Source organism: Varroa destructor, unplaced genomic scaffold, assembly GCF_002443255.2.
Source record: "Varroa destructor unplaced genomic scaffold, Vdes_3.0 BEIS01000004.1, whole genome shotgun sequence".
Classification (NCBI taxonomy): domain Eukaryota; kingdom Metazoa; phylum Arthropoda; class Arachnida; order Mesostigmata; family Varroidae; genus Varroa; species Varroa destructor.
The window spans coordinates 42,981,311-43,005,218 of NW_019211457.1; the positions used below are offsets into that span (position 1 = coordinate 42,981,311).

A 23,908-nucleotide genomic window follows, 5' to 3' on the forward strand; every position below is an offset into this window, starting at 1 on the left:
TTGCTCTCCTCGTTCCGCACGTATGGTGATATAAGATCATTTTGCCCTCCGATGTTCGCACGTACCTCGTGTGCGAAAGAGGCAACTTGCTTATACGTGCGTTAGCTGCTCGCCTGTGGCTGAGAATAGACAGTAATTAAACTGTAAAATAGGGGATCAATAGACTAGCCTCGCAGCTCACCATGAAATGCTCGCAGTTGTGACATGGCCGAGCAACCGCACTGAAAGCATGTTTAATGATTTTGGTAAGTTGCACGGTTTCTAGGCTTGGGTTCCAGTTTACGTGGTTGGGTTGAATGGCTAAAATATTTGATCACTTTATTGTGCCCACTTTTGGGCGCTTAGGTTGTAGTTACGTATGCAATAAAGTAAACAAAAAGGAGTCGTTACATGCACTATGATCAGTGGCTGGTAGCAGTGCAACGAGTTGTTATACTCGTCTTTATTGGCTATATAAATACAAGCAAAGTACGAATGAAATTTGAAATGGTTTAAAAGATTTTTAGTTAACAGATTAGATGCAGATATTCATTGTGAAATAAACTATGCAAATTCCTTATTAAGACATTATCAATTCATAGTATTATTCTGCTGTTGTGGCCACCAGACTAGCATAGGCTGATGATACCCTATTGTGGAGGTTATTAGAAATAAGTGATCGCATCACCGACTTTCAAAGCTATTTTCTATCAAACAGATACTACAAATATTATCTATAATTGTTTACTACTCTACTGAAACTCAGTAACAGTTCAAGGTTGTAACTTTAAAGATCCAACTCCCAGTGGTCAGATTAAATCAGTTACCCTTTTTACCATTTGGATTTAGGATCTTTGAATCTACGATGAGCAAGAGCTCAACTTCGTAGCCTCAACCAAGTTGACTTCTAGGTATGCATAAAATGCGTCTCACATGGTTGTCGTGGTAGCTACCAGCTCAACGACCCACAGACATAGCACCATCCCATTCGGTTTCCGCTGCTTTCTCTACCATTTTGCCATCCTGGGAATTTTGCCCTAGCTTGCCCTGATGACGTGAAGGGTTCACCTGCGATAGCTCAGAATTCAGTGACCGACGAACCAACAGACGGCTTGCCCGACCGCCCTGGGCGCTCCCGACTTCTCTGCTCGTCTCATCAACGGGAGATAGACGGTCGAGCTCAGAAGGTAGCATGAGCCCGTGAAAAAGAGGCAAAAGGCAGGAAGGGATATTACATGCATTATGATCAGTGGCCACTGGTAAGGGGCCGGTAACCTAAACTTTTGCTCACCGGTCAGGGCATCGTTTCCATACGCATGGCGAAACTGTCCAAGACCAGCTATTTAGCTGGTTCACTGCTTCTCTGCTTCTGCTAACCGACTGGTCAGAATGGTTGTTCACTGCGACCACGATCACAACAGCTACCAAGACCTCCGTTGGTGCTGTTTCAGGCTGTTCTGGTACTCAGGGGGGGGAAGTGGCAGCCGAGAGATACGCAAGAGGCAGAAGCTACGCTACTGGTTTGACGAAATGATAGCAGTGACGTCATCATGCATAAAGAGCAAGAACGTTATTATGTTCGTCACAACACGCCTTACATGAATACCCCCATTTAACGCACACATCGTCTCACCTCGACGGGTCTTGACGCAGGCATGCATCAAACTTGTATAAAAGAAGCGCCTACAGTGGGACTCAGCTGACGGCGGTGAAGCCATTTCGTGCAGAGGGTAGTAACTTTGTTTGGACAGGCCGTCGCCGCCTAACCAGCCATGTACCTCAGGATAAAGCAACGCGACATAACAAAAATTTTCCATCCTTGAAGGCAACCAGCTAGTCAGATAAGTTTGGGTCTAGGGCAGATAGGAAACCCGGTAGAGGTAACTTCCTTTTATCATACCGTTTGCCGGATCCTTCTGTAACGGAAACGAAGTGAGACAATTAGTTGGATGAACGTGCCGGAAGGAATAGACATTGAGATCAATTAACCTCAGTGAAAAGCGTAGAATGTGATAAGTGCTTGCAGTTGCAAAAAACAAAGGAACTATATTAAGGTAAGAATTGACACCGTAACGCTTACCGTAGGCATATAGAATGAAGACGCAGGTTCTTTAAACACGTACTTTCAGGTTTAGGAGACTACTTCGACTAGCATGTATCATGCCGATGAACGATATGTGTAGACTGTGCCCGGCCAAGAATAAGCTAAGAGAATACAGCGTAGACAATGCCGTAAGCTCGATCTACCCCTCGACGTATTTTAGGATATATGGGAGCTCCACTTAGACACACAAAGGTATTTGCCTATTATAAGGTACCGTGACAGAAGAACACGTTCCTAACCCAATTCAACGTACGTCTTTTCAGCTTAAGAGTGACTGTACTTATTGTGTTTTTCAGATTTGTCTATATAAATGACAAAGTTGAGAAACTTACTGGACCTTACACTGATGCATATGTTATGATAACATTGTGCGCTTATCCCGATTTAATGATATTTTCACATATCTTTAATTACCACATATATCGATAAATTTTCCCAACCTTCGATGGTATTTTTTTCGGAGATATTCTGTGTATTTTAGTTACTTAATACAGTGCAGGAAGCAGTAGCGGTGCTCTTCATTCAACAGTGTAATGTTAATAAGCACATTTTTTATTCATACGAAAAGAGCTGACGCAAACTAGATGTCATAGTAAACTGGCAATCAACTAACTACGAGCTAATCCTCTGTTACGAGCATCGAATCCTCCGTCCTGTGCACTCGTCTCATTGTTAATCAAATAATACCATTTAAATAAGTGAAGGTGTTTGTTTCGGGGGGCAACCTGACTATGAATTCTTCTTGAGTTGGGTGTTCCCTAAGCAATGTGACTTTTTCTTGTCAACACATAAGGTGCCTCCCAAGTGTCTAAGGTAGAGAAATCAGGCTTAGCAAATGGCTGGTCGGCCAGTACTATAAATACCAAAATCCCCGTAGACATACATGTGCATGCCCTCTTCCACTTGGCTCCTTATCGAGTGGTGCCTTGGGACCTTTCCGTTGGGCGACAGCCTTCGCAACACACTTATCCGTGGTACTTCGTAGGCTTGCGTCCTGCGTCCTGTTTTTGAGAAAATCGCATCGGAGAATGTGCAGCATCGACGCGTTTGTTGAGTTCGACGGTCATTTCCCTTACGTATGTTCATGCACGCAGCTCTTACATGCTTTGGTTGCTTGCTATGAAGGGACGCGGACCGGTTTCCTACCTGTTTGCCTTTGCTGTCAGCTGGGTTTTTGCCTATACGTACAGCTGCTGTTGGGTGCGTTTACTGCGTTAATCGGTCAAGGGACCATAACGGCCAATATTTAGAACTCACGAACTTCAGACCATTGTCAAGTGGCGTGAAGGCACCGGTTCCAACGAAGTTATCACTAGTCATAACCCAGTTAATCTGGGGCCGGCTTCGCCACTGGGACTACAATTACAGATATTCTCAAAAGTACATTATCAAGCCACGGTATTCCACAATGGCGTAGCTTAGACCCAGACAAGTTGCCTAGCGCAAGAACCACTTGTGGATGGGAGTTTACCTCACACGCAACATGGTAAACGTGTGGAATCAAAGTCAGTAGAGGTACGAAAGGTTTGTTTTAAGGGCAATGGCCTTTTGGGTGAAAAAAGGAGAAGTATGTGCTCTTGATTATACGGTTGTGCTTTATTATATGCCTAGGGTGACAAGGGTCAGTTAGTAATTAAAATGTTCGTTGCCTGGGTGAGTATTCACGTACTGCAATAGACAATTAACGAATGCTTGTCTTTGGCCCAGCCGAAGTCTAGTTAGTAGAAGTACTTTGGAACCTCCTAAAAAGCAAGCAAGAATGACCCATTACTAATCTAGACTGTTGGCAATCTTGTGCATGGAATCATTTCAAATCTATATCGTAATTAAGTAAACACTCTGTGCTGCTAATGTTAGCCCCTTTCACGCTTAAATGTGCTAACCAGGCCGGTGCCATTGTAAATGATTATTTATACTTTTTTTGTACCGTCTCTACATCTTACCTAATTCGCTTGCCTGTATGTAATGTAAGACCTGTCCGGCAGTAAAAACTTACATTACCCGATGTTCGCACTATATAATAACTCTTCTCTATGAGCCAATAATTCGACAAAGATGGCTAATTAACATGAAACAACTCGTCCATCTCTTGCAGGATCATTTTTATCCATAGTAGAATAGTGCGTTGGATCTTTCGACCCATTCAGCCGCTGCCAACGGATCTGTGTGTATACCTCTGTTTAATACATAATCTTAACATCTAGAAATTGTTTGTATTCAATATTTACATTATTTCGATTAACAACAACAAATCAATTTGAAACATCATAATAATAACTCCTTCAAATGGCGCACTAGCCTAATACCATTGCCGTCTGCTATTGCTATTCAAACTGCCAACGAGCGAATAGCAAGAATATATGAAATGATATTGCAATATCCATAACATGGAACATCCTCTATTTTTAAAGTAAGAACGGGCTAGCTTACTCGCTCCTGCCTCTTTCGTCCCAGAATATACAAACACGTATGTATGGCCACTTCTTTGTGGCTGAGTGCTTGGTGTTTGGCGATGCTAGGTTTACTTATTGGTTTGTTTGAACCGTTTAGTATTGATGGTCATCGTGATAATGGTGGCACATGTCTTCAAAAAGTAACTTCGGAGCTTTGGCGGGAGCAAACTAGCAGCTACGTTCAGCTGTTCGATGCTTCAAAAGCTCAGCCGTTAGAGTTGCCCCGCGTCGACCATCTTCTGTGCATCTTCTCGTACCTTTACCTTCCCTTATTTTTTCCTTCCGTTTTTCTTCCTTCCGTTCTAGTTTTTCCTTCCGATTTGCTCGATAGTTTCACTGGGTCAATGCTTAAGAGTGAAGCGCGTAAGCTTTTAACCCTACCGTGGGCTGCCTGATACCCGTAGTCTGTTGGGCGGCTACTGCAGCTGGTGGCTGACCAAATAGGCAAGTGGTTCAATGGCGTTTGGCGTGTACACGAGTTTGCGTCGCATGAAAGGGCCATCTCATGCTATGGCTGCCACTCGATGAAAAGTAAGCCATCTTCTTTGAGGCACTCTTCTTCTAGATGACTGAGCCCGACAATAAACGGGCCAGCTGGTCGCTCTGAGTTGAATCGTTCGGTTCGCAGTGAAAGGGTGCAAACGAGAGTGGATGTGACAGAATCGATACGGAAACATCCTGGCGAAACAGTCCTAGCACGACTATATTGCTTAGCCGAATGGCCAAGTGGACATGGAAACGGTTGACTCGAAAACGCCACATTTCTACACATACATACACACAAACATGGATAGCTATGACGGCCGATCAAAATTTCTGCTACCGACAGGTGTGAGAAACACTTGCCGTTCAGTGACTGGGGAAAAATCATCACTGTTTGACGGTTTAAATGATTATTGTTAGTAAAAGACAAATTGCATTGCTATGTTAGATAAAGGTGATGTGTATTAGTACGGGCTGCAGGCCTGTGGCCGTCTCAGTGCGGGCCTGGAAGTTCAATTTTTGCCGAAACGTATTTCTTCAATGGAAGTCACAATTTCGGCTAAATATAAAGCATATAAGGCAGTCAACACCTAAGTGATGATTTCCTGTAACTTACTTGATTTAAGTACAAAAAAAAGGTAAGATGTTTCGGGCTTTACGTCTCATACTTACGCTGTGACGAATTGCTTCAGGCGGCTCGTTCCCCCCGCCACGGAACAAAGGGTTCCCACACCCAAATCTGAATCTAGACTACCATAGGTTTAGTAGGCGAATACGCAGCTTAGGAGAGTGTCGCTTGATACCTGACCAGGCTGTTTTAAACAGATGAAGTAAGCATTTAAGAAGCAAGGTCGATGCACTAAGCTTTTAAACAATTTGAGCACGATATTTTTAGTTGACCTTAGGCGTCCTTAATAGACTAATGTCCTTAATAGAAGGACATTAGTTAGGTCAACTGCTACGAACAGCGTGATAACGATAACATATTTGTAATATTAGACAGAGGCATGAGGTTTGTAGGGTGATGGGAGTTGCGGCTCTATGTTGAATGACTGTAGGCTGTCATAGCTTGCACTTTCGATATAATGACCTGGCGGAAATAGAGTCGATCTTTACTGCACCTTGATGTGAGCTAACGTCTGGAAAGCCATATTGCAGGAGGGGAACTGTGCATGAGTTGTGGTAGAGAGGCATATAGATAATGTGCAAGTTTCTATAGTGTCTATAAAGTTTTAATGCGGATCTGTATTGTGAATCAAGACATGTCAGTTAAACCTAAAGAGCGATTTGCGGAACACAGTTCGAATAAATAAAAAAAAGGCTTGTGAATAAGAACCGCTAAATTACATAACGTTGGACAAAACCGTCTTTCTTGTAATTTTCTTTTCATTAGAGCGTAATATTGTGTTACTTGTATTAGATAAACACTTGATGTATTTAATCAGTTATTAATTGGTACCTTTCCTTTGAACTTCTATTTTATTACGAATATATTTCGTTTGCGATTTACGGTAATAAGTGAATGTTGTTTCCTCTAAAACATCTACTGATGACCAAGTAGAAAAATATTACGCCAAAGTAAGGTACGGCCATTGAAATGTGCACCTTTTTAACCATGTTCCCGCATCAGACCTATTTTTAGCCCTGGCGGAGTTGAAAGCGTATCCGCTCGATTCAGATAGAACTAACGCGAGCAAAAACAGGTTTAACACGTCGAAGGCCCTTGGTTATTATTTCTATATCTATAACACCGGTCAAACTTCGTTCAGCATATCGCGGTGTTTTTAATAGACCAATACTGTCTTCTTAGGGGCAACCGAACTGAAATATTTGAATAATCATTATTCATGTAGAAAAGAAGTTTCTAGAAAAAGAAGTTTTGGATTCTCCAGATAAAGACATCAAACTAGCTCAATTCTTTGTTAGCTTCGCGCGAATGTTGTGGTTTGCGTAAAACTAGATTTACCTGTCGTCTCAGTTTAGTGTTGTCCCTCGGCCGACGCTGGGGCGTCGTTTACAGTTCGAGCCGCTCATCTGCGGACGTCGGAGAAATACGCGTGGATCAAATCGGCTTTAGGCCAGCATTAAACGATAGGAGAGCTCACTGTTGAAAAAAAAATCCGGAGAACCGTAACGCCTATAGTAGAAACGTTACACTCTAGTGACACCTGACGCGTTGGCTTGCATTTCTCCTTGCTCATGTCATTGCATAAAATAAGTACAAAAATATTTGCTCCGGTACATCGCTTCCGGCAGACAAGAGTTCGATTTCAGGGAACATTTAAACCCAACTGAGAGTATCATGTAGTTTCAGAAATTGGCTGTGGTTGACATAATTCCGAATATTCCATAACGACGAATACTGATCTACCGGTTGAGCTAAAAAAGACTCTAACAGATCCGTATTTTAGACGAAGGCTTAAGTACGAGTTACTAACTCTTTTAGTTTACCAGAAAGCACCGGCGATATATGTGCTGACATGCTGTAAGCAAATCCGTTAAATATATTAGCAATCTTTAATGAAACTGGAAACCGTTTTTGAGACTTGAAAAGAATGTAGTACTCAGTACTTCAAGGACTCGCGAAGTATGTAAAGAATTCGGCGGACGTTAGTATATCATCCTCGTAGGTCATAGGAACGCAAATAGCGGTCAAAAACTGAATTTATAAAATATATTTTTTTTAAAAAAATAAATTAACCGGCAGTTTATATTGTTATGACTCTTTCGATAAGCCTCGTCGCCCTCAAGGTAACCTAGTGAATAAACATTCTGTGCATCATTGAGGTAAATATAAACAAACCCAAAGTGTCCGATGAATATAATCAGTCCATCTATCGCTACAAAGGCAAGTGAAGGAAACCGTGAAGTGTCAATCGCCTGAAGTAATGCTAGACGGCGGCGCAGCACGTGAAAATTGAAGCATTCATGTGTTATTATATCGTTATATAGCCTGAGATGGCAATTTTGTGTAAACGAATCTTATCGCCAGCTCAATATTAGGTTTAGCAGACGCCACGGAGAAGCATTTTCAGACTCCATAACAATTTGGCTATGTTTGCCAATCACCAGTGCGGCACGTGCTACGAGATCAATAGTCATTTTACAAATAGATAGGTGCATTAGCTGTTTGTTAACTCTAACTTGCTTCTAAACTGGTTCCAGCATGATCGACCAGCCCGTTAGTTAGACCGACACAAACATTTGAAATTTACAATTTTTTTTCAGCCTACCCATGTTGGCGAGGCTTAGGACAAGTTTTAACTTCTAACCCGCAAGGATAGTTGTGTTGTCCTATAGAGTATCCTGACTATCGGCAACTAAGCTTTCAAGTAAATCTGGACAATCCAATAAAAGGTCGTAGACCGATTCAGTTACGTACGGCGGCTAGACATCAGCCCGGCCTACTGGAACTACGAATATTTTTCAGGCGTCGGCCAAGGCCGCTTCGAATCCGACAAGATAGGTCAATCTAAATTTCTAAAATGATCGTAATTACTACTTAGGATGGAGTTAGTATCTTTATATCTGATAATGGAAAGGTTGAACCAAAGATTTATGCTAAATACAAATAAGGATACGTCTCGATTTTTTTAAAACTTATTTTACGTGTAATAAAAATGATTATGTTTTTGAATCTACTAATGTAACTGAGAGCAGCAGCAGCCGACAGTACCACACCGATTTAATGTAAGCAAGCTGTGTTGACAACGAAAAGATTTGTTCTAATTAAATAAAAAACAAGCTTAATGTTGCTTTTTTTTCTGAAAAGATAATTGGGTTTATAAAAAAAAGAGCCCAAAAATGCTCCACAAACGATGTTTGATTTAAAGGTTATTCTGAACAGGTTCAAAACGCTCATCCTAATTCTTAACGCGGACATTGTTTATAAACCTTGATCGTTTACTACCTTCCAAATCTAAGCGCTAGTAGAAAACAGTTTCGTCGTACGTAAAAGTAACTAGCAGCAATTCGTACGGGCAGTAGTTGAAAAAAAACTCGTGATTCAGAGAATAAGTTAAAGAAAACGGAAGGCTTCTATTGCACAGGCAACAAGGCCAAAAGAAACCAAATGCTGATAGGACGGGTGCACCGTAAAACTGCCCACCTTAGGAAAAAGCCTGGGAGGAACCTAACAACAAATTAATATGCACAGGACAGTTGCAGGGCAATCGTAAAATTCTATCGTTGTCGGAATTGCAGGCACGGACGAAGTAGATGAAGAGGTGGACGATATAGAACTTCGGTCAATATAGGCCATACGACAAGGCACCTTTCGATCACTCGTGTCAGGGTATGGTTTGGGGTGGAGCCTTATCTTGTTATTCAGTTGGGTAGATCATGGCAAGTAGCTTTTGCATCAAACATGTTTCACCATTGCGTGCTTCATAAGGAACCTTCTTGCTAAGCAGTTGAATAGCATATTTTCCTATGCACTAACTGACTTATACTAATGAAATAGAGATATCTAACATTCAGCGTATTTGCACTTCTGATCTCTTTATGTTAGTGAGACGCAGGCAATGTCAGAAAATATTTCATTTTGGTAATGTCAAATTAAGCCGGAAACCATATGCGAAGATAATAGAGACGAGACGTAGTAGAAAACTCGTGAAAGTTATATCTTGCATGAGCAACACATTGCGTGCAGTCTACTACTGTTATATTTAAAAAAAAAAAAAAAACCATTAAAAAATGATGTCACACGAAATGGTGCTTGATTGTAATGTAACTCATGTAACAAGACGAAAAGGCAGGCAGCAGCTTACAATAAACCTTCGTCTTAGCGACAGGGTAATTTGCGGTGTATTTTTATTTCGCTCTGGAAAAACAGACACCGTCTCCAATAGCCTAGTTACCTGCAACTTCTTTCTTCAAAGTCCAATGCGTTAGCTATTCAACATAACCTATTGTGTATTCATAGTAAATGATGGGGTCAACTACTTACTCGTCGTCTTGTGCATTTTTCTGAATACTTGAGGGGTGTTGGGGCTGAAAGGAAGTTATGACGCTCAGAAGCCGCCTAGGAACTGAACGAAAAAAGTACAAAGTATCAGTTAGTACTATAAAAACTTTTGTAGCAAAACGGCAGACCATAATATCTTAATAAAATCTACTCATAATATACTAGACTGACCGCTTTGACAACCATCAATTCTCTTAGGTCGCTAATTCAGGTGACTAGTAGAGAATCTGATTTCATACGCAGACTGCTATTATCGAATATTTAGGAAACGCTATAAACTTTGGTTTGGATGCATTTAAAAAGACCACAAATAGCTCTGATTAGGTAGTCATGCTTGTACCGTTTTCTAGATATCATAAACTCCTTGAAGGCAATGCAGTTCGCATTGAACTTAGATCGGGAAATAAAGGGATAAACAGGTGTCACCTTTCCTGGAATCTTCCCGAGCCCTATTGGCTCTCGAACGGAGGCGAAAGCGGGTTTTCTGTCCTTCTCGTTAAGGGCGAGCAAAATATACGAAACTCACAAAAAGGCGGTTGTTCTTTTTGCGAGTGCCTTCGGGGCAGGAGGGCGTGATAGATTTTTTTTTCTCTGCGCCCTCCTTTGTGAGCCCGAACGTTGCGGAACACATTTCAGCTGGAACGTACGTTGCCCCCTCTTTTCACTGAAGACCTTCTAAAACTTTGCCGGTGAATTTGGCAAAAAAGACAACGAACTCGGACCAAGTCAGCAGTCTTATAAAAGAAATGTAATTGCTTGGAAAAGATGGGAGTGATATGGGCGTAGGCAAACGAATTCTTACGATCCAGTGATGGAGGCAGCGTTAGAGACAAGCTTTATTTAGTTAGCTCTGTAGAAAGTCGTGTGGGATCGCGTTGGGCCACGTTTGCTGATACTGACTCCAGCGCTAGCAGTCCAGGTTATTTCGTCCTCGGGCATTTTGGCCCACAAATCAGAAAGGAATGTTAGTAACCGCGGAAAAGCATTACTCTACATCAGTCGTGGCTCAGATACGCCCCAACCAGTTCTTCAGTTTTTCGTTGAAAGCTGCGCTAGAGGACATTTTATACATACTTCACACTTACATAAATTGAGACCGCGGAGAAGCAGCTAACTGACGCATCTTTTCAATATTTACGTGCAGCCGTACGTTTTTATTGAATTTGTTGTAAAAATGTTTGCGACGTCTTTATACAGAACGTATGAACTTGACTACTGCCATCTTTAATAAAAATTACAGCAGATATTTGAACTAATTGACAAAGTTTCATTATTTTTTACAAGCAGTTGCATGCTCTGCAACAACTTATTTTATGGAGAATGTAGAGAAAAATTCATGCAATCATGCTGACTTATCTTTCGCCACCTTCAATAATCTTTGATGCTTCACAGGAAAACTGTGCGACACTCGAAGAATCGATCCGCTCGCAGTGCGCTACCCTTATCGAAGCTATACAAAGACGCCGGGACGAACTTATCTCGGTAGCTCGCCTCGAAAGAGATAACAGATTGGCGAAGATATGCGACAAGGTCACTCAGTGCAGCCGGGGACTTCAAGGAACTACCTCACTTCTACAACTCTGCATTGAAGCTCTCAAGGAACCAGAACCAACGGTGTTTTTGCAGGTGAACATTTTGGCCCTTGTTTTTGCCATGCCTAGATGAGTCAAGAGTTGGGGCTCACAATGTTTGCTTCAACAATTTTATATGTTCTTTGGTAATGAGTATATTATGTTTAGAGCACTAATATACATTTACAATAGCAAGTCACTACTTGGGTCAGGATTCTCTAGACTTCAGTCAATAGAAAACATTAGTTAATCCATTGAATTCATTCCAATCATGCCAGATTGGAGGACTTCTCATCAATCGGGTGAAGAACTGTAAGCAGGAGTGGAACAAGGAACATCGCCAAACCTCAGCGATGAATAACTTCGACTTCGAAATCGACTATCAGGCCGCTCACGATCAGATTCGCATGCTAGATTTTACCAAAAACAAACGTAAGGACATCTACATTCAGCTCGTTTTAGATAAATCAGTGTCTTTCTATTCGTACCCAGAGAATTGAACTGTAGTTGATATTTTTAATACATTTTCAGTATGATATTATCACTTTGACAACTTAAACGAAAAAGTTTAGTTTGGCGTCAATGTTAAACAATGAGATATAACGATATCTGCGTGTACCGCTGTCAAAATAAATCTCATACAAGTGAGCGCATAGATTTACGACTTGGTCTTCATCTATTCTTACATGCTCACTGCAGAGGATACGGATTCAGGTTGGTATATGGCTGTCGGTTGCACAAAATTTTCATTGTTGTATTTATCCCTATGATAGCGCCTACTTGGAAACAGTATTATTGTCTCATCACTCTTTATGGCTTAGCACAAGAGTTTTTCAATACAGAAACACAAATGTATGTTTTACATAAATCGACTACTGATCGATATGCTGCTGTGGCCCGTTCGATAGCGAATAGAGGCCTCAACCCGAACGTACCTGTGTGTCGTACTGTCTTTCCTGATCGTATAGTCTCCTCTACAAACAAATTTAATACATTATTGTATATAGTGCTATAACGATGTGGATTCTGCATTTTAAAACTAACTCATTGTATGTAAGCTTTTATTGTAAGCAATGCCTTTGTAGTTCGTACGTGGCGTTTCTCTCCATCGACCCCAATGTCCGACTTTCCCCGATTGATTGAGTACGACATTTGTTTATTAATAGTCTTTATGCTGCTCGATTTTGTAGCGCCTGGCATTCCCATAATAATGGTCGACGAATGCGGGGTTGTCAACAACTCGATGACAGTCTCGTGGAGGTCAGCCATTGACCAGAGTTTTGTGGACGCGTTCGTACTTGAGATAACCGATCATGACAACGCAACAGTTTTCCGGGTAAGTGTTACCTTTCTCTGAATAATGTACATGCCAAGCCAATATTGTCAGACATCCAATGTGTATTCTAGCGATCATTCTAGTTGACGTTCTGTGTCGGTTTGAGGCCCCACGTCCATTTACGTCACTCTGCACATTAACGTCGCGTGGCTGACTTCTATCAGAAGGCATCAACTTTGTAAATATGTTGCCTCAAACATTCTAGGGACTGAAGACTCCTGTACAGAGTCTTATTTTTGTATTTGTAAAATAATCTGAAGCATTCATGCCTGTACTCTGTTAGCGAACAGTATGCAAATGAAAAACAATAATTATGTGCAATTAATTGTTAATTAATAACGAAATAACTAGAACCTTCATTTCTAGTAATACAGAACTGATGCGTTTAGCGTCGGTTGGCTCCACAATTGTCGATGTGGAATATCTTATAACTATTTCGTACTACATTTACTGTCATCATTCATTTTTGTATCATCAAGCAACAAAATAATGTCAACTTTGCCACATCCCTGATACAATTTAACCAATATTTATTCCACTTCTCCAGGAGGTCTACTGTGGGCAGGACAACATCTGCACGATTGACGGTCTACATTTCAACACCCTATACAACGTTCGCGTGAAGGCTCTCAATGGACACGGAGCATCTGGCTACTCGCAGGTCGTCTCACTCGAGACCCATTCAGTGGCTAGTTTCGTACTGGACGCGTCCACCGCCCATCCAGACATTTTGGCCAGTGAGAATCGACTCGTGGTTACGGCCGACGCGTTCGATCATCGACTTGTGCTTGGAAACCTCGGCTTCTCATCGGGCGTCCACTACTGGGAGCTGACCCTGACCCGATACGAGGGCTGCACCTCGGATGTCGTCTGTGGGGTGGCACGATACCATGCCGCCCGTGATGTTATGCTTGGCAAAGACGAAAATGGCTTCTCAATGTATATTGACCATCAGCGTTCGTGGTTTTTCCACAACGACGTCCACCACACACGGGTTCCACTCGGCATTCGGCAGAACGATGTCATTGGCGTCCTTCTCGATATGGACCAGGGCACAATAAGCTTCTACGTCAATGGAACACTACAAGGCGGTGCACCGGCATTTCGTGATCTCGACGGCGTCCTCTATCCGGCTATTAGCGTAAGCCGTTTCGTTGAGATAAGCCTTCGTACAGGACTGGATCCGCCTTCAGACTGTTAAGAGTGTTGCTCTTTCTGACGGTCCTGATTAGAGACAGCCAGCTAAGATGGTAGGGAGTGCCAGGCTTCTAGCCCACAGTTTCTGCGTTACGCTAAATCAGGCATACACCGGCCATCAGTTGGCCAATCTATTTAAGCACAGGAATCGAACAATTCGCAGCCAGTAGGGTTATCTGAAAACTAGATTCAATGAATCAGGAGCTCCCTGTATCTCTGAATCAATTAGACTGACCGATTGATGCCTACTGATGTTTTTTTTTTTTTAGTAAATAAATAAAAATGCCGATAAGTAAAACTTACTGGAAGGAACCACATTTCAAAGCGAAACCACTGAAAATCAGCGGCTCAATTGTATAGCACAATGTTCATACTATGGCTAAATTAAAGAACACACAACTAGCACAATTAGTGGAAGCGAGGTGTAGGTGGACGATTTCTGCACAATGAAATAGAGCGTGTGATCTACACTATGAAGTGCGAGGTTATTAATTAAAACGACGACGGCAACCACAATAATGATATGACCAGGGTTCTATGCAGACGATAGCATGCCAACTATCTTCAACATTATAGCTATTGTATGTCTTATTCTTCCCGCGTAAGCCACAAGGTGAAATACGATGGAGCCCACTTTTCTAATGTTTATCATTCACACAACTGTACAATCTAGTCATAACGAATAGTTCTGAGTGGGTCGCTACGCGTTCACACGACATGATGCGCTGATATGCCAAGGACAAGGCGAGAGGAGAAGCGATGCAAACAAAAAAATATGACTGCCATTCTCATGTTCTACTTAACAAAAAAAAACATTGCACGAAATCATATTAGTTCTCTCTTGAAAAGGCTGTGGGGTTAATGCAAACTATCGAATTCAGCTTTTTCCCAAACGCTACCATTTATCGTGCATAAAGGAATATTTACATCTTATACTCAAAAAAGGGTGCATGTGTGTGTATATATATATATATATATATATATGCGTCCCACATGCAACTTGCATATACGTGACACGTACATATATATACACATATATTTGATTTGTACTAACTACAAATTTTTCCGCCGATTTTGTAACCGCCATCAATTAGTTATAGCTGGAAGACAGATAGACGTGTCGTAAAAATACAAGTGATACTATAAAAGCATTATGCTAAAGTTGACATGATTTGTGATTTTAACGAAAAAAAATGTGATCGTGAGTGATTAATGAAGTGCTGAAATGGTTCTACACCCGCAAATACGGCAGTGTTATGGTTAAACGTAATTATCTGTGGAAACTTTTGTGGTCATCGTGTCTTGGTCGTGTGTGGCCGCTTGGCCGGTGTATTCATGTTTATATTGCCTGTATACAAAGATAAATAAAACCGTGCCCACCATTTTACATTTGCTATACATGCTAATTACGATATCGTATTTAAGTACCATTTCGTTTTTTTTCTTGAAACATATTTTATTGATTAAATATCGCTGATAATGATCCAGCAACGAATATATGCAGTTAGGAAAATTATCCAAGCCACGAAGGTCGATTAGAGGAGAAAACGTTATCTTACCTGGAGTAGAATAGAATTAAAGAGAAATCTTTTGTTTCACATTGCTTCCAAAAAAAAGTAGTCAACCATGGCGAAAGTACAGAGCATCAGAGTCGAGAGGTCAATGGATAACAGTAAATGACAGTAGTTTTTCTGGACATTGAGCTCCGATAAATGGCCAAAGTTTAATTGAAATTACTTTCAGTTAGTGGTAATTGGAACAAACGGTTTTTGTAGCTGCCTGTTGAATTTCGTTAAAATTGTTGGCAGAGAGCTTGTCTTTACTGGGGACAGCAAAGGGTTCTAACTCAAGACGGGAACCATTGACACTTTTATAGGAATCGTACGCCCGCTCATACGTTGTGATCGTACACAAACGCAAGCTAGGAGAAGGACAATGCTGATTAGAGATGATAGATCATAAAGGGGTGTTCGCCTGACCCAGATGTGGGTAATGAGACATAGACAAGCGGCAGTACATGACGTCGTAAACGAGTTATATATCTATGTGAAACTCCGGTGCAAGCAAACGCCGGACACAGCAAAATACTTGTACACATATATACATTTCATTTAAAGGTGATTGACAGGCCTGGAGGCACCGTTCACAGAAGCGAAAAAGCACCCAACGTTGATAATAAAATATAACAAACTAAAGATTATACCATACAGATATACAGTATATGTAGGTGTAGAGGACGGCAGGCACATATCAAACCCACACAATATCAAAATGTTTATTTATCTAATAAATATATGCTCGATCAGAATAGCTTCGATCGACTTTTTAATCCACTACAAGTATTGCAACATGATTTTCAAGTGCGCCAACGGCAAAAACAAGAGCCCGTCTCATTTAGAACATATATATTAGTAGCTCGTGAAAGCGATATTGCTTTAAATAAAGAACAGACTGCAATCTTGTGATGTAAAATCGTATCAATTCGTTACGATATTGTCGACTTGGGCTCGGCATAATAACTCTAAGGTAGATCTCGGCACTCTATCCTTTTTTGTATGAATCCTTCTAATGATATATAGACTACTCCTGATTCTAATAGACAGGTTGTAACGCGTGATAAGCAAATGCGCTAAGAATTAAGAGACGCACGCAATAAAATGGTGGACGATATAAGAAAGGCTAAAAAAAAAAAGGAATACCCTTCTTATTATACGATATAGTAAACAGGTAAAACGTTCAAAATGGAAAGGTTCGTTACCACGAACAACAAGCCTCTAAACAGCTGTGTTTCCCATGTCTAAAGCAACAAGTTCTACAAACCCAAAAGTGTCAACGAAAGCTGAGAATATGGAGAATGTTCAATGAAATGGACAAAAATGCCCGTGCAAAACAATTCGAGCTCAGAAGTTTTGAAGACCAGTAATTGTTGTGATGTTAAATCATACCAGTCCATAAGTATATCATTTATCTAGAACCAACAGAAGAACTGGACTTATGGACATATATAGTGGCAAGACCTGTTAAATTATTAGGTAGACATCATCAGCAAAGCTGATCGACTGACGTAGTAATGTAAATGGAACAGTTATTATAGTTGACACAACGTTTTAAGTATTTAACCCTTTAGGAGTTGCTTCACAGGAACGGCTCTTAGCACGAAAAGTGTGATGTAATTAGCCATATAGACTTCACTACAGCGGTTTTTTAGCATCTTTTCGGTATTATTCCTTAGCATTATTGGACTCCAAAGCATGCTCTATGATATTTAAAGTACCTTTTTCCTTCGCGTTTTTAGTATAAGATTAGCACATGATCATGTGCCTGCGATTAGCACTCTTTCATCTCAGCCTTAAAACTGTGTCTTAAGAGTATTCTATTAAAAAAATCTACCGGAAATATAAGGTAAAATATTAAAAAAAAAAAAAAAACTGCGAAAATTTTGAGGGCGAAGTATGCATAAACTGCCTATTTTTACTAGATAATAGCTAATAGTTCGATTGCCGACTAACGAATCGATAACTGAACTCGTTCTTTACAGTAAGAGCTATTCTACGAGCATACGAATAGCGACAACTCTAATTCAACCAATAACTTCAAGGTGTGTTTTGTTAAAAAGAAAATTCTATTGAAGGCAATAAATTTTGTTTCTAATATAAACAGAACAATGTTTTTTTGGAGTTGCTAAAATAATAAAAAATACGAGAGTTATATCTCAAACTTTACCCCCAGTAACATTCGCATTGAGCAGCTTGAGGGAATTCTAGACTTGAAATCCAAATTGGATCATTTACTAGCCTAATATACTAGAACGCGCTTGTGCGATACTTGTTCTAGGCTTTTGCTTATTTTTCACAAACATTAATAATGAGAAGGAAAGAGGAAAACATCTTGAGCAAACGGCCGTTTAGGCATTACCAAATCGTTTTATCATAATGTTATAGAAACGAAATTTTCGGAGGTACTATGGATGATAAGTTGATATAGATTTTGTAGCAACAAAAACTTATTATTCTCCTGTAAAGTGTTACAGACGGAATGACTACGAGACGAAGCGAGTACGGAACATAGGTAGAATTTTGTTTGTTGTCCGTTCTGTTCAGCGAGCTGGGATTATGTTCCTGCAGGATATTGCTGCTACTGGGTGGCATGAATCCAATAAAATTAGACGAAAAAATTCAGTAATTGAAATATCGAAGCGCATAGGGTTTTGAAAACGAATATTTTGTAACTCATAGATACTTGAGTTGGAGATGGAAACTTCGTCAGGGTAATACAACATAAAAAGAGATAGCTTGTTCATGTAACACGAACTCTGTTATTGACCCAAATCATATATATTAGCTATATATAGTTGCTAATATTTAGTCCTTTTTTCAAATACAGTAACAATTTCGCCATCCTATCAAATTGTTAAACAAATTTATAATAATCATAATATATAATATTGTGCGATACCTATCAGCGTAACAAGTCGATTAAAACCAATGATCATACTGAAACTAGCAAAAAACACTATTAATATACGCTGAAATAATGTAGTAAAATACGGCTCAATTTTACGAGCATCTGCTAATAGAAACAACTCTACAAATCGCGTAATCCGCAGGCTTAGGGGAGTCCACCACTACACCAAGCACAGTTATTATACCACAGGTCTCAATTAAACACAGCCATAGTTATAATACATTTCTTATTAAATAATGTGATATGATTGAAAACTAGCATCTCAAAATTTCGTGTAATCTTACTCGTTGGCCTAACTGCCATATTGACTGTCTAACGTTACAAGGTACTGAATTTGGTGTCCGCTCTTATAATGAGGCTTTATACTCATTTTCTTCTAGGTGACCTTGCGTTGGTAAGTTGTTGTTGGCTATGGTGTTGTCCACACAAATAATAAACATAACAGTACATTCTAGCTAAGGCGCCCACAAATGGCCTCAAGAAATATTGGATCAGGCGCCCTATTGAGTTATTAAAAAACCATTCATTCACCTTGCCCGTGGTCACAGTAATCATCATCACTAAATCTGTTACGATTACGAACGGCATTGATGACGGTCCCAATGAACGGAGTAGCGGAAGCTTATGACTAATTCAGGCAATGTACTGTCAAAAAATACTGGGCTCAATACCAATTCGTAAGAGCTAGAAAGGTAGCTGTGCAGGAAAAATCGCATCGAGATATTTTGAGAACGCCTTCCTCAGTTTAACTTGTTAGGCTGTAACAGTCTGCATATATTTAGGCGCCGTCTAACAACACTTCGCGCGCGACGATCGCTCCGCCATTTATATCCATTTAAATTTCCCGCTCTTAATTTCGAAACCACTCAACGTGTTCCACAGTTGAGCTAGGGTAATATTTGCGAATTACGCTAGATACATCACTTTCTCAATTATTTGTACCGCTGACGAAACCCCCTGCATCGCCGATGGGCTGGCTTAACAAGATGTACTAAAATTTTTCCAATTTGATTCATTCCTTTTCCCCATTCCGTGGTCGCCCCACTCTCCTCGAAGTCTTAATTTATAATATTATAACGATATATATTGCAGAGTTGCCCCCCCTCTAAAGCCAATCAACTACGAAAACGTTTCAGCTTTGTAATATGTAGGCAGCTTAATATTCTCATTAGCACTTGCAAGTCTGGCTATAATCTTCACCTGTCCTGTATTGAAATCGTTTAGACGAACGGCATGGGTCGTGAATTTGCCCGTATGCCTATAACACCAACATCCAGTTTTACCGGAACGCAAAATCTAGCACAGATTGACAGACAGCCCATAACACTAGCAGTCATTGCACATTCGAAGCGTGTTCAGCCGACGCTCGCCAACTAGCTCAGCTCCGCTGCGCTCTCTTTAAAAGCAGCTTCCCTCTCCGCTCTGGCTGTAAGGTCCAATGAAGTCTCTTCTCGTTCGTCTCTTGTCGGGCACCCGCAGCAGCAGTTTACGTTGAGCGCCCGAGGGGAGTGGTGGTGTGATCCGTCGTGACTCCGCCGTGCTTGTGCTGTTGTACCCCGTTGCGTTCTTTGTGTGTGTGTGCTTGTCTGTGCTGGTTGTTTTTCTCGGCCATCTACTGAAACTGTTCCCCCGACTTTCTTTAGCCCCTCGTGAGCCCCCGAGAGCCGTTGTCAGAAGCGTTCGTTGGCGGCTGGAACCACCTCCTTGTGAGTGCCAAGGCTGGCACTTTCCCCGCGGAGTGCCGCCCGCCCTAAGATGCTATAGTTTGTCCGGCTGTGAGCCGTCTAGCGAGCCAGGCGCTAGAGAACGATGAAAGCGAATGAATGTGAGTCGTCGAACAAGCAGAATGCAATATAGGCTTTAAACGACGAGAGTCAAGTGTAGTGGCCGGCCGCTTAAAACCGGCCGAGTTACGAATTAGCCACTGAGTGCGTCTGTATATGATGAAAGAGAAAATCTAGATAGCAATCGAATCCGGTCGAGTTCGTCGAGGGACAGTAACCCCCCATACAGAAACAGGCGAGCTGGGGTCTCTCCACGATGGACCCGATTGGCCCTGGAACTTAGTATATCGAGCAGAAGAAATGAGAAATTTATCATCAAAGATAAAAGAGAGCAATGGCAACATACTAGTCGCGTTTGTGTGTTTAAGTTGTGTCTGTGTCTATGATCGCTTGATGTCGCATCGCGATGCTAGTTCTTCTGTGCTGATGGCACTGTATTACGCGGTTGAGGGCTTTGTTTCAGCTGTTGGTGAACGTAGTGAGTAATCGTTTAAATAGTAGCAGTAGCATTTGTGAGGCAGTTCGTGTTCAAAGCGGCCGCATAGGACCGTCGCTCGTCGTCGTTCGCAGCCCATGCCCCGTGGATCTCTATATCCGTTCGTCGCTCCAGTAGTGCCTGCCTGCGTGTGTATCTGTGTGTGTGCGTGCTATCGTGACGGTGCCGTATAGCGACCGCTGCCACCACCGTAAAAGAATGGAATGCCCACCTTTTTCTACTACCTAACTTTATTTCACGGCTACAACTTAACTACTGAGAGCCGTTAAAATTCGCACTGCAACTCCAGTTTTTGAATATCAAAAGGTACATAACACAGACTTCTACATTTATACAACAAAAATCATATGCTAGTGAGGCAGTATGTAGAAGACGAAGTCGGTAGAGTTTAATAATTTCGAAAAAGGAAGCAAGACGAAGTAAAACGGGACTGCAACAGTACACATCTGCTAGCGTTCACCAGGAGTGTTTATTACTCCCTAGAGCACCAATAAGCCACAATAGCTAATACCGACCTGGCAATCTTTTTCATCATCAAATATCGCTCTGCCAGGCTCTCTCCTCCGTAGAATTCGAGTTCTTCGCCGTACTGATAGCGATACGCTATTATTTTCCGCACTATCGTCGCCGTTGTTATGCACAACACAGTTCTAGCGGAACAACAGAGAAACAGACCCCTTGCTCTTTAAACGGGTCGTTTTTTCTGCTCGCTATCGCAGCCTCGGTAACGATTTTCTCCGCAGTGTCTCGTGACACTGTATTACAGCACGGTAGTACCGCTGTTCGTACTACCGCTTTCCGCTGTTGTAGGTTCGTAGTCTGATGGTCAGCCTGTTTGTTCCAGTTTTCATTTTCTTCCAGTATTTAGTCTACGTGTGTTTGTGGCTGTTATCTGTCACTAGAGCTGTTGGTGCCCAACGGGCCCGCGCCCCGTGTGCAGCACCGGAGGGAGTTTCGAGTAGTGGGTGCAATGTGTCCCTGCCACTACGACGTCTTGCGTTGTTCTAGTAGCTGTTGTTGTTGTTCGGCTAGCCGCTGGCGGGAGGCCAGCCACTGCCTACTGCTGTTGCCGCTGGGGGCCGCCACCAATTCCGCCCACACCGCCACCGTCACTGCCACCTCTGTTCGAGCTTCTGCCATCTCGGCCGCCGCGAACACAGCCACTTTGCCGCCGTCACCGCAGGCGCTGGAATCGCCGAGCGCGAGATCGTTCGTTCTTGCCACTTGTGTCGCCTCTGCTGCTGGCAGCACACGTTGTGGTGCTGCTATACGTACTACTGCTGCTGCCGCTGCTGCTATTGCTGCTACAACGATCCCTTCTTCCACGACGGGCGGAATCGTTGGGTTTTAGTCTTGTTCGGACCGGGTCTCGGTCCATTTCGAAGGGCCCGTGCTGCTGCACTCAGAGCACTGCTGTTAGAGTAGTTGTGTTGTTATTGGGTTGGTTGACGCCGTTAAGCTACTGCTGCTGCTGCTGCTGCTCAGCCAGCAGCAGCTTCCATTAACCACCAGCAGCACCGTTGCTCCTGCCTGGATTGCTGACCACGCGCCGTTTACTGTCCGGCTAACCAACTGGCGAACTTCACTAGTTGGTAACTGGTGAGTGCGCGACTACTCGGTCAGTATTGCTGCAGTGAATAAAACAGCAAAGCAACAATAGCAACAACCTAAGCAACACTAAAATACTATATCACAAGATATAAGCCAGCCTGTGATAGAGCACCGTCCGTAGCAAGAAGATCATAGTTGCAGTACTAACAGAAGTATCCATATATAAATATACGGACAGGTAAACAACAAAACGACGACGCCGGAGACATTTGAGTTAACGCGCTGACTGACTTCAACGACGCGACAATGCGTGGATGAACTCTCTGAACAAACGCTAAACTTCCCCACGAACAAACGCTAACAAGCCAGTCAACCAGCGGACCTTACAGAGAGCGCTGCTTTAAGCTGTTCGAGTTGCCACAGAACGCCAACGAAAAGTTCTCGCAAAACATGAAAAAGTCATATTAATAATAATAACAACCATTGTTGTCGTAGTATTGGTAGCAGGAAAAAATAGACAAATCAAATTGGAGAAAAGCGAATCATCAGATTTAGAAGGCGGCACAGGGACTTCCTTATTAATTCGAACGAGAAAAATGCAGTCCGGCCAACTGCCCGCTGGATAGACAACGAGGCAGCCGGTGGCCTTCCGTTGCGTTGACCTTCCCTGTGAAGAGACCCTGCTACCAGATAAACTGGGACAAACTAGAGGCGGACGTCAAGAGACGTTAATCCGGGAAAGACCCTGTTAGCCCCTGTAGCACAAGTCCCCCTCCCCCAATCAACATGAGCATCGGCACAGTGGCCGTTTTTAACGACCTGTAGCCAGTTTTTCGCATTTGTGGAATCGCATCTTAAGTGGTAGGGGATTAGGGGTGGCTGAAGGTGCGAGTCCAGTAGCAACGACGAATAGTGATACGAAAGCAAGGCTAAAGGATAATTCATAACAAAAATTGGAAAAGCGTACCACCGTAATATATCTTCGAGCCAGAGGGAAAGAGAGAGAGGCAGGGGGCGCGGTACTGAATTGTGAAAAATTACCCCACGGTTGCCACACCAACAGTGACCATCTATCTGCCTATCAATATCGATGTGCTTGCTCGTGAGTTGAAGAGGAAGAAGAAGTTAGAAAGTGTAAAATATCAACCACAATGACGATTATTGTGTTTCTCGTCGACACGTCGGCGTCCATGACCCAACGGACCTATATGGGCGCGCGCCTATCAGTGCTCGACATTGCCAAAGATGCTGTGGAACGATTTCTTAAGGTATGTATAAGTACATCTAACGACAAATACAACAATTAAAATTATTATAACACGGTGATACTGTGTTTGCGTGGTACACACATTAGAAAGATGATTCTATACGAATCATGTTACATGACACACATGACAACATCTATGTTTCCTACACTTGGAATATGCATCTCTACAGATGCCAAAGGCTGCCATTGCTGACGTTCATTTTACAATTATAACCTAAACCTTAATAGGCTGGCAATGTTTGTAGAATGGAAGCATA

General features: G+C 42.0%; 2 protein-coding genes and 2 long non-coding RNA genes across 11 annotated transcripts in view; 2 read left to right on the forward strand and 2 right to left on the reverse strand.

Annotated features, from left to right (window-relative positions):
* Trim9 (E3 ubiquitin-protein ligase Trim9) overlaps positions 1–15,495 on the forward strand; it is a 58,423-nt gene extending 42,928 nt beyond the window's left edge. For 2 of the 3 annotated variants that reach the window (XM_022801342.2, XM_022801344.2), the window contains 5 exons: positions 11,378–11,611; positions 11,835–11,988; positions 12,256–12,270; positions 12,747–12,892; positions 13,440–15,495. In XM_022801342.2, the coding sequence (XP_022657077.1) occupies positions 11,378–11,611; positions 11,835–11,988; positions 12,256–12,270; positions 12,747–12,892; positions 13,440–14,093 (1,203 nt within the window). In that variant the 3' untranslated portion in view covers positions 14,094–15,495. The remainder of the gene's footprint in view (positions 1–11,377; positions 11,612–11,834; positions 11,989–12,255; positions 12,271–12,746; positions 12,893–13,439) is intronic. The other variant, XM_022801343.2, reaches the window with a different exon arrangement.
* On the reverse strand, positions 384–2,529 carry LOC147756239 (uncharacterized). Its single transcript, XR_015327594.1, has 2 exons — positions 2,060–2,529; positions 384–1,895 (listed from the first exon to the last, which is right to left on the reverse strand). It is a non-coding gene; the product is annotated as an uncharacterized LOC147756239 (long non-coding RNA).
* LOC147756240 (uncharacterized) lies at positions 3,656–19,474 on the reverse strand. The gene is made up of 4 exons (XR_015327591.1): positions 19,085–19,474; positions 9,968–10,049; positions 6,986–7,123; positions 3,656–3,825 (listed from the first exon to the last, which is right to left on the reverse strand). It is a non-coding gene; the product is annotated as an uncharacterized LOC147756240 (long non-coding RNA).
* A 465-nt stretch (positions 19,475–19,939) lies between these two features.
* IntS6 (integrator complex subunit 6) overlaps positions 19,940–23,908 on the forward strand; it is a 20,021-nt gene continuing 16,052 nt past the window's right edge. Inside the window, exons 1-2 of one of the 6 annotated variants that reach the window (XM_086988896.1) lie at positions 19,940–21,139; positions 21,678–23,652. In XM_086988896.1, coding sequence (XP_086845022.1) covers positions 23,536–23,652 — 117 coding nt within the window. In that variant the 5' untranslated portion in view covers positions 19,940–21,139; positions 21,678–23,535. Of the gene's footprint in view, positions 23,653–23,908 lie in introns of all 6 variants that reach the window. The other 5 variants (XM_086988897.1, XM_086988898.1, XM_086988899.1 and 2 more) reach the window with 5 other exon arrangements.